The 11,137-nt window shown below is 41.6% G+C and overlaps 1 protein-coding gene across 1 annotated transcript; it reads right to left on the bottom strand.

Moving 5' to 3' along the window:
- Positions 1 to 2,214: 2,214 nt before the first annotated feature.
- Positions 2,215 to 5,605, bottom strand: kcnv2a (potassium channel, subfamily V, member 2a). The gene is made up of 2 exons (XM_061262102.1): positions 4,286 to 5,605; positions 2,215 to 2,472 (listed from the first exon to the last, which is right to left on the bottom strand). The coding sequence occupies exons 1-2, from the start codon at positions 5,597 to 5,599 to the stop codon at positions 2,215 to 2,217; spliced, it is 1,572 nt and encodes a 523-aa protein (XP_061118086.1). The 5' UTR covers positions 5,600 to 5,605.
- Between the last annotated feature and the right edge of the window lie 5,532 nt (positions 5,606 to 11,137).

The following is an 11,137-nucleotide window of genomic DNA, read 5'->3' as shown; positions in this document are numbered from 1 at the left end:
GAGACCTTGAAAAAAAATCATAGTTCTTTATTCCAAAAAGAAGTCTAAAATATTTAATTACCTAGTATTGACAGTAAAATACATGGTAAACTTCATGTCTGTCAATTCCGCGCAGACAGGGAGAATAAACAGCAGAAAATGAGGCAAAAGCAGCATTCTATTTTACAACATAGTGGGCCTCATGCAAGAACATTTTAGTTTTCTTATCTTAAATGTACCTTCTTTTCGTATGAAGGGATTGTAGGATGAGTCTGCTACATTGTATTCAACAAAAGCTCTTAACTGCTTTATGGGTTTGGCGAAACGATATGGCCCACCGTTGGTGAATTATACGTTTCTGAAAACATTTTGTGGCAAGAAATATGCAATGCATTTACTGAATCTTGATTCATATTTCATCTGCAATGCCTAGTTTGTGAGCCTTGCAAGCTGCGCTGACATGTACTGCAAGCCTCAATAGAAAATGTATGCAATGCGTTCTTTACATGATTCATACGACAGGTCGTATATACAATTAAATGGGTGAATGCGCCAGGTTCGCAAATCAATTTGAGAACAAATTTGTTTGGTATGAGTGGTTCTTGCATGAGGCCCAATGTTCTTCCATTCTGCAAGTAAAATAATCGCCAATGTTTCAATAGTAGTATGAGAGTATGTGCATTTACAATTAACGACTTATTTGGCAAATTAAGCAAGTCAATGTAAAGCAGACGATTACCGTGAAGCAGCCAGTTCTCCAGAAATATTCAGATTTTACAGAACAGTATTACAATGTGGGGTTGGGCCAGGAAAGCATCATTTTAGTTAACATTTCCGTTTTTTAAATAAATGCCGGTCTTTATTTTACAATCGCCTTACATATCACTGCAGTTTCAAATACCTCCATATCTACATAGACATTGGCCATAAGGACTTCATCAAGCATTCCAACATGCTTATTTTTTCCTTCTATGCTGAAGGCGGTCCACTTTTATGACATTCCTTTCAGAAACCATTCGTAGCTTTCACCTAATATTACCGCATTATCGTGCTTTGCCATGTCGGTGAGTGGAATGTAAGCCTACAGCCCAAGATGAGGATTAGCAGTGATATAACCATGAGTAATGAGTGAGCTGAGAATTAAAGGTTCTAACTGACATTTTCGACAAAAATTAGTTGGTGTCATAAATATGTTGTTTATTGGGCACTAAATACATGTGAAATTTCATTCAGAAATACTGTTTAAAAGTATGAAAAATGTTTACATTTAAAAGTTTGGAGCCCATTCACATTGGAATCTTTGAAGCTCAATTTCTCAAAACTACTTAGTATGCAGATGGGTGATTCTTTGTTAACTGTTGCAAACCAGCTGAGAAAAAAACAACCAAAAAAAAAAACATTTATTGTCTTTCATTTGGGAACATCTTACCACTATTCTTCCACACATTTGAGAGTTTAATAATTTTTCATTTTTTAAATAACTCTGCTTTTTTAAACGCATAAAAAATACAATATCATGTGATAAAATAATTTTATACCAGTATTACAATCTCTATTGGAAAGTGATGTGTGAACTAACAGGGCCCTTGTGAAGGGCAGTAACACCGAAGAGAGTAACACCAAAGACAATGGCACAGAAATATCAAAATCTCTTCAAAGCTAACATACAGCCATTTTAGCTAAGTATCAATAAGTGAAAAACATAAAATATCCACCATTCATTATTATTTTACATCCAAAAGCTATAGTCCGTGTTATAAATGAGTAACACCACAGACGTAAATACATTGGGACATATCAAATTCACGGAGTTTTTAAGTATGTTTTAAAAAAATGTATGCAATGTGAAATTGCTCGGACATGGTTTGCAACACAAATCAAAGAATGACCCAGGTAGAACCTTCCAACTCTCCAGCTCACGAATTGCACACTGACATGAAATAGTTGATTGCCATACATTTCCTAAAACGTTTACGGTGCAAATGCAAAATACGTTAATGATATTGGAAGTAGCCCAGTGCGTTTGGGTAACCAGCCCTTTCCAGAGACACCCTTTTCAGGGTCTCGGACGTGTGCGCAGGGTCTTTCTGCGTCTCTTCCTCGAGCGATGAGGGCAATGACCTCATCAGTCCCATGTCGGGATTGCGTCAGTTTAGTTAAAGCGGTCTAGAGCGGAAACCAATGTTGAGCAGCCTTTAATGTTACTGAAGCCAGAAGCCGGCTGAACGGCGGACACTAATGCGAGGCACCTTCGCAGCACTCCGTAAGCTTCTTCACTGCCCTCCTGGCGAACCTGATTTTCCCACGGTTCTTCACGTTGGAGGTGTACTCGTGCGCTTTGAGCTTGGAGTAATAGTCTGAGAACTTGTTGTAGAGGATGGAGATCGGCATGCCGTTGAGGATGATGCCGAAAGAGATGCAGCCGAAGGCAAAAATCCGACCCAGGGGCGTCTCTGGGAACACGTCTCCGTAGCCCACCGTCGAAATGCTCACCTGAAGGGGGGAGGAAATTAGGAAATAATAAAGAAAACTGTTGAGTTGCTTGGAATGTTGGGTTATAACTGACTACAGTGCAGGCCATAAGTATTTGGGCAATGGTACAGCTTTTTCTGGCAGTGTTCTCTAGCACATTGGATTTGAAATGAAACAATGAATGTGAGGTTAAACGGCAGACTGTCACCTTTATTTAAAATGACAAGAAATGTTGTGCTCTGTCGAGATATAGATTATATATTATACATTTCTTGCTGCAGGTGAGTGGAACCAAGAAACAAAGCTGTCTCCACACTATATACTATACATTAATTAACTATGGTGCACATAGTACTCAAAGACACCTGTTTAATCAACAAGCTTTCATCAGTGCCATTCAAAAAATGTCTTCATGAGATTGGCATGAATTAGCCTAAATAAATTCTGAAGGATATGTCTAGATATTTTTTTCCATATGTGATATATACAGTAACTATACACTCAGTGAGCACTTTATTTGGTACGTATTATTAGGAAAGCTGGCTCTGTAGTTGGAATGCTTAATATCAATAGCAGAGAAAAGGACACTGAACAGGATGCTGGCAATCCTGGACAATGACCGCCACCCACTATATAACACACTTAACAGACAGAAGAGCATCTTCAGCAGCAGACTCCTGTCTCTGACATGCTCAACAGACAGGTTAAGAAGGTTAAGAAGGTCCTTTGTTCCATGGGCCATTCAGTTACAAAACATCACACAAAACGGGAGGAGAGAATTGGACTTTTCAGCATGAGTCTCTTTCTGCTCCTTCCACCACATCACCTTTGTCTACCATCCTCTATCCATTATCTGTCTGACTGTCCTAACAGGCTATATTAGCCCTCTACACAATCTGGACTGTAATCCTCTCTTTTACCCCTGTTGACGTTTCTACATGCTGTACCTTTATAATTTTATTTGACCTTCTGAAGCTCTTTTATACTTAAATTATATTATTATTCTTTGTTAAGCAATTCTTTTATGTTCACACTCATTGTATGCCCGTAGTCATACTTAACAACAAGCACAACTTGCACTGAGTAAATCCCTGCACTGTTTACTATTTACTGTTTACTTTGTACTTTTGCACTACCACCATTGCACACAATCTACCATAGCGCCTTATCATGGCTTATATATCACAGGGCCAGTCCCTACTAGGCCTTTGTAATCACTTCACATACTCTTTACTTCTTACTTTTCTGTGAGAGATCAGCAGTTTCTGTTGGTCATTTTTTGATCATATACAGAGTAACAGTAAAACAGTAACAAGTTATTTCTGTATCATGTAGCCAAAGTACAAGCAGAATGAATCATTCTAGGTTGTGCAGTTGAAAACAAACCACTTGAAGGTAACCACTAACAGCCCCTAGGCCAAGCCTTAGCCTCATTTTAATGCAGCTGCAGAGCTTTAGTTTATTCCTGACATTATTGAATGTTTGACTGATAGATAAACGTCTTTGATGGTGCACAGAATGAATAAATAAATCATTGGAGTGGTTAGTGGACAGAGACGGCTCTAAAATAAATAATGATTTATTTGACGCTAAAGCATTTCACCCATAAGATTGAAAGCACAGGGGACACTGTAAAAGCCATGTAATTAATTACATTACATTGCATTAGCCTTGTGTAGAGCGACCTACAGAAGTGGAAAACAGTGTTAGCCTCAAGAATGCAAAAATGTGATATCACCAAGAAAGGCCCATATATGTAAAATAGGCAAAAAATAAAATAAAAATAACTGTTAACAGTTAATACCACAATATAGAATTTGGGTAAAATACTCACTGCAGCCCACCACCAGGCGTGGGGTATGCTGGTGAAGTTAGTCTGGGGCATGTCGTGCTCCACGGTGTAGACCATGGCGGAGAAGGTGAAGATGCCCATGGCGATGAAGAGGAAGAGGCAGCCCACCTGCTGGTAGCACTGGCGCAGGGTGAAGCCGAAGGCGCGCAGGCCCGTGGAGTGGCGGGCCAGCTTCAGGATGCGGAATATACGCATGAGCCGCATGATGCGCAGCACCTGGCCCACCTTGCCCACGCGGCTCACCGTCTCGATGTCGGCGTGCTTGCCCGGGTCCTCGCTCTCGAAGTACTCCAGCACCATCTGCAGGTAGAGCGGCAGGATGGCGATGAGATCCACGGCGTTGAGCACGCTGCGGCTGAAGTGCCGCAGGTCGGGCGTGGAGGCCAGCCGCAGCAGGTACTCCATGGTGAAGAAGGCGATGCAGAGCGTCTCCACGTACTCGCAGTAGGTCCTGCCGCTGAGCTGGCCCGTGGGCCGGCGGTACTGCATCTCCTCCACCGTGTTGAGCGTCATGGCCACCAGCGACACTAGGACGAAGAAGCTGGAGGCCACCGCCATGAGCTTGGCAGTGACCGAGGAGAAGGGCTTCTCCATAAGGTTCCAGACGGCGCGCCGAGCGTGGCCGAAGGCCATGTCGCGGAAGAGCTCCTCGTTCTCCTCGATCTCCACCTCCGCCTGCAGCTCCCGCTGGATCTTCAGCTGGTCGTTGATCTCGTCCTGCCGCTCCTCGAAGGAGATGCGGCAGCAGCGGTGCGTGTTCTTGATTCGCACGCCCCAGTAGTTGATCTCCTCCAGGAAGTTTCGGGGGCACAGCTCGTCCTTGACCCAGAGCACTCCCGTCCGGTAGAAGTTGAATATGTTGTGGAAGATGTCCGGGTCGCGGTCGAAGAAGTACTCGTTGTTCTGCACCGTGTAGTCGTCGCAGAGGTCCAGCTTGCGGTTGTGGTCCGTGTACGTCGCCAGCCTCCCGATCCTCGTCTTGGGGTACTGGGCCGCCACGTGGTGGGACATCTGGTAGACCTTGCCGCCCACGTTGATGTTGAGCATGTAATTCTTGGTGGGCGAGGCGAGTCTCAGCTGCGTGAGGGGAACCCTGTCTTCCTCCTCGTTCTCGTACTCGTCGTATATGTTGTAGATGTCCCGGCTCAGCTCCTGCATGGAGTTCCACTGCTTCATGCAGCTCTCCTTGGCAAAGGGCAGGTGGTGGTCCACCTCCTCCTGGGCCACGGACTCCGACCCCCCTCCCACCTTGTAGTTGGGGAAGAGGCTCTGCCTCCTCCTCTTGAGGCTCAGCATGCTGCCGCTCGCTCTCCCCTCCTCAGCCCGCTGATCCCGCACGCCTGCAGGTCACTGAGCAGACGGTTCCTCTGAACCTGGAGGCATTACAACGACTCTAATACCTACCCTCCGGGTCCCACCCACCTCCCGGGAGGAAGTAACGCTGTCCCCTCTAATGTTGCTGACTGAGAGGATCTATGTGCTTAAAGTTTTAAATATTATCCTCTCCTCTGCTAGGCGTGTACACTCTCTCAATGTTTACTTTGCATTCAAGCCATCTCCTTGCTGCCGGTGCCCTGTAATCATCTCTATGATTGAGTTTCATAGTTCATACAAATACTATATACTATATATATCTATAGTATATAGTATATATACTATATATATATATATATATATATATATATATATATACAACACAATCAGAGAGCACTTTATTAGGTATTTATTAGACTTATTCAATCTTGTGCTGCTGTAGCCTATCCACATAGAGGTTTGACGTGTTGTGTGTTCAGAGATGTTCTTCTGCATACCACTGTTGTAGTGTGGTTATTTGTAAATGGTAAATGGTTGGCATTTATATAGCGCCTTTATCCAAAGCGCTGTACAATTGATGCTTCTCATTCACCCATTCACACACCAACAGCGATTGGCTGCCATGCAAGGCGCCAACCAGCTCGTCAGGAGCATTTGGGGGTTAGGTGTCTTGCTCAGGGACACTTCGACACATTCCGGGCGGGGGATCGAACCGGCAACCCTCCGACTGCCAGACGACTGCTCTTACTGCCTGAGCCATGTCGCCCCCTTGTGTTTGTGTTACTGTAACCTTCGGCCAGTCTCATTAACAACACGTTTCTGGCCACAGAATTTCTGCTCACTGTATGTTTTTTGTTTTTCACACCATTCTCTGCAAACTCTAGAGACGCGTGACACGTGTTGTGTGTGAAAATCCCAGAAAAATCAGCTGAACCCCTTAAACACGTCTACACGCTATTATGCATTTAGTTCCTGCCATATGATTGGCTGATTAAATATTTGCATTAACAAGCTGGTATACAGTTCTACCAAATAATAAAAAAAGTACTCACTGAGTGTAGTTTGGCTATTTAATAGCATAAAAGCCACACTGCCATTTTGTATTTCTGAAAATGTTCTGAAAATAAAAATGTAACACCACATACAGGAAATGTCTTTGCAACAAAGACTTTAATTCTTAGGACACTTCTAAAAAATATATTGGATATAGCGCTGGGTGATATGGACGAGATCTTCCATCCTGATAATTATGGTTTAATTAGTATCTTGATAACGATATCTAGTTTCATATCACAATATCAATATAATATGGGTACATTGCCCTGCCCTAATTGGATTAAAGTAAAAATAATATTTGCAGAAAAACTACATTTTGTTGTCAGTCCAAAAACATCTTGCATAAAAATTAATAATTATGAGTGAAATATTCATTCTAAAACATGAACAAATAAAATGGTAACACTGATGTGAGAAAGGTCATTCAGACTTAAGATATCTGGATTAGACTGCTTATTAAAAACCCAGAGCTACACAACTAGTCCTGTCGATTGGAAATCCTAAGACACAGTCCAGACAACAGGTTTCAAATGTTTTTACACACACTAAACTATTAAACACAACTTGATATGTTCTTTACATCAACATCCTTTTTGTTGTTTTGTCCTTTTTCCCTTCATAATATTAAAGTATCCTGAACTTCCGATAAAATTTTCCACTCAACGTCAAGCGGTATTAATCCTTACTTCGGATAAAGGCAACTGCAGGAGGTTCTGTGGGTGGCTGACGCATGTAATGAGCAAGAGAGTGACCGTTTCAATTATCCTGCGAAGGATCCTCAAACACTTCCAGGGGACCACATTCTTTTCTTTTTTGTACAGTGACAGGATTTTGCATTTACCACTGTATTCATAAATGCATGTATAATACATAATAGATTGAGGAACGTAGATGTCATTAGGGGGACATGTGCCAACACTACAGATCTGGACATATTTTTGTGTGAATTTCTAATGCATCTCTTAGCAGTCAAAGGGACAAAACTCCACCAGTTGAATAGCACTGCTGTAGAACACTTTAAAAACATTTCTTAGTATAGAAGTAGATCAGGTTTTGTTTTAATCACTCTCCAGGCATCTTTACTGTTCTTGGAAGACTTGGTGAGACCTCAATGTTTTCTCTAAAGCAACGAATTTGAAACTTGATTGTGGGATCCCGCCATGTGCTGTTTTTTGTCGCAGCCAATATCTTGCCTTCACATTCAACCAATTTTGTACTTTCACTTTTTCCAGAGTGAAATTTTCTGTAATTTAATTTCACAAGTTTTGTTTCAGTAATGAGTTTCAGCAAATTACCCACATACCACAATGTCTTGCACACAAGTTTATACATCAGTATTCATTTGTGCAAATGTGCACACTTGCGTTAGTATGTGCGTATGTGTGGGAGTACGGTGTGGTGTGAAATTCCTCCCCATCATTTGAATGAGAAGAATCCACCACGGCTCACTCTGGATTCATTTAATTCTCACTGATTACAAACCATTCCCCATTCACAGATGGAGCCAGTATATTAAAGCATAATCCACACAGCCACCTGGTTCAGTTCCTCTGTCAGATCAAACCCACCATCTCCTGCCCTCTCCCCCTCCCCCATTAAGGAGCATGTACTGCACAGTATGGGATTTATACACTGGTAAACAACTTCGGTACAGAGGACTCCGCTGCAGAGATAATCTTCCAAAGTAGATCAAGTCTTCCCTGTTGGTTTATACAGTGCCGTGAAAAACCATTTACCCCCTTCCTGATTTCCTCCATTATTGCATTTTTGTCACACTGAATGGTTTCAGATCTTTAGACACAATGAAATAGGTTTCCTTTTTCTATTCCCATCTCCACCCAGTGTGAGAAGCTGGAAAGAGAGGCTAGAAAGATGGGGAAACGGACAATATGAATTACGCAAATGGAATGTCCTTGTTCCTTCAAATGTCAGCCAAACCAGTTATAGCCATGGCAGATGCGATGGGGAAAGGTGGATTCACAGGTCGATCATTTATACGTTGACCCATTTATAAAATACTGAGGTTTCCCTGCTCAAAGGAAAGATTGGGAGCTCCTAACTTCCATTTCTAGCTCCTAGAAGGAATATCTAATGAGTTGGAATGTCCTTAAAGATGACAGAATTTGATCGGTTCCCAGGTCAGGAACAAGAGAGATAACCAGAGCAAAACAACGGCCTTGCGGGTATGCCTCCGGCGAGCAGTCATTGCTGGACAGACGGATGTGAACTGCAGCTTAACGCACTTCTAAACATGAATCAACACGTAGAGGTTAATGCATTTTTATCATTTTCATACATTTCATTAAATAATTCATATGCCGTTTTTGTCATTTGTGCTACCTACAATGTAAACATTAAGTGCTGAATAAAATATTATCTGAATATAGAAAATTTACTTAAAGGCAGAGTAGTGGAAGACGACAAATTTTGTATTTTTTATAAAATGTAATGTGGCACATTTAAACATTGTATGAATTTGATTTGTGCCATCATTTTCTTCTGTCAAACCAACAATTTACAAAAAACAAAATGTTTGAACCTCTAAAATATCAACTAATGATTACAAACAAAATATCCAAAGAGTTTTCAGCTACACTGGTAAGCAAAGCATTGGCATTACAGTGAAGGATATCAAATTCTCACTTTTACATTAATGGCATTTGGCAGATGCTCTTATCCAGAGCGACGTACAGCTGATTAGACTCAGCAGGAGACAATCCTCCCCTGGAGCAATCCATCCCCAGGGTTAAGGTCCTTGCTCAAGGGCCCAACGGCTGTGCGGATCCTATTGTGGCTAGACTGGGATTAGAACCACCGCCCTTTTGTGTCCCAGTCATTCACCTTAACCGCTACGCTACAGGCCACTTCATAATTTTATCCTAGACATGTGAAATGGTCATAATTAGTGTATACATTCTGGGCATAACTCAACATAAGTCCAAATGGACGTTTGTAGCAAATTTGAAGAAATTCCCTCAAGGTGTTCCTGAGATCGCATTCATAAGAACAGGACTGACGGACAACGGACAGACTGGCTGGAATGAGTCCTCATGGTTAGACAAATTGGTTTGAGAGCATGAACTGCTCTTTTCAGGAGACAGAATCTCCATTAGTCAAGTCCTGACTGAAAACAAAAATACTTTTCACAGCACTGTACATAGTGTGTGCAGATAGGTTTTATTAAACCACAAGATGCACTTTAGAAAGGCAACCAGGAAAGGCTTGTGATTTCTAAAACCGAACTGTCCAACATCTTGAAGCTCACATTTGATTGACAGTCCAATCAGCAGATGGATAAAATTGCAGATTACCATTGACAAACAGTCTCCAAATGACCAATGCCAAATTCTCCTATAGAGTGCAGTATAATTTAAATAAAATGAACCCTAAGAGAAACTAAAGATGCATGGCAATAAGCCTTTAGACTCCTTTTCAACATAACTTTTAATACCTGAGCTTAGCGGAGCATTTATTCAAATAAAAAAATAGAAAAATACACAGCCAATCTCCCATTAATACAGAAATGTATTTATACAGCGCTGTTTTCATGTTGAGGAAATTGCCAAGTGGCTTTACAGCACGACCGCACAGGTAAAGTCCTTGACTTAATTTAATGCTAGTTGCAGTAACAGCCCTTTAAATTGGCAAAAATTAATAAACACATTAGTTTAGCCCTGCTCATTTGAGCACATAGAAAGCATGTTGTCCATTCCCTGAAGTAATTAACAGCAGTGTTACTTTGACAAGGAAATCCTTCATTGCGCAGGACTGCAAAAGCAGAGAACTGGCATTGCGGCATGTCCACTTCAGATGTGCCCTTTCCTCTCAGATGAGCTCTCGAAACAGACTAAACTATTAAACACAACTTGATATGTTCTACATCAACATCCTTTTTGTTGTCTTTTCCTTTTTCCCTTCATAATATTAAAGTATCCTGAACTTCCGATTAAATTTTCCACTCAAGCGGTATTAATCCTTACTTCAGATAAAGGCAACTGCAGGAGGTTCTGTGGGTGGCTGACGCATGTAATGAGCAATGAGAGTGACTGTTTCAATTATCCTGCGAAGGATCCTCAAACACTTCCAGGGGACCAGATTCTTTTTGTACAGCGACAGGATTTTGAATTTACCACTGTATTCATAAATGCATGTATAATACATAAGATCACACTTTGGAAAAGGACCTTGCTCCTGATGCTTGCAAAATAATATTTTAAGTAGATAATTCAATGAAGCCCCATTGCCCTCCTAAAACAAGAGGCCAATTGCTCAGTGACATAGGTGCACTAAAATGACTAATAATGATCATACCAAGTCAGCAACAAATTTAGAAATGTCAATTACTGACCGTAAAGGTCTCCAGGGACACCATTACTGTGTTCCACCTTTGGTTGAGGCTGGGGATCCTACATGAATTCTTAGGCCTGCCCGATCTTTACAACAGAATAAGGATGAGCCCGAAGG

This window comes from Conger conger, chromosome 12 (genome assembly GCF_963514075.1).
Source record: "Conger conger chromosome 12, fConCon1.1, whole genome shotgun sequence".
Taxonomy (NCBI): Eukaryota; Metazoa; Chordata; class Actinopteri; order Anguilliformes; family Congridae; genus Conger; species Conger conger.
This window is presented reverse-complemented; position numbering and strand designations above follow the sequence as displayed.

What these genes read in the sequence shown, in the direction of transcription:
- kcnv2a (XM_061262102.1), bottom strand. Translation starts at nt 5,599, where the DNA reads ATGCTGAGCCTCAAGAGGAGGAGGCAGAGCCTCTTCCCCAACTACAAG. An exon ending in ACGCCTGGTGGTGGGCTGCA is followed by an intron (nt 2,473 to 4,285) that starts GTGAGTATTTTA and finishes TCCCCCCTTCAG; the next exon opens with GTGAGCATTTCGACGGTGGG.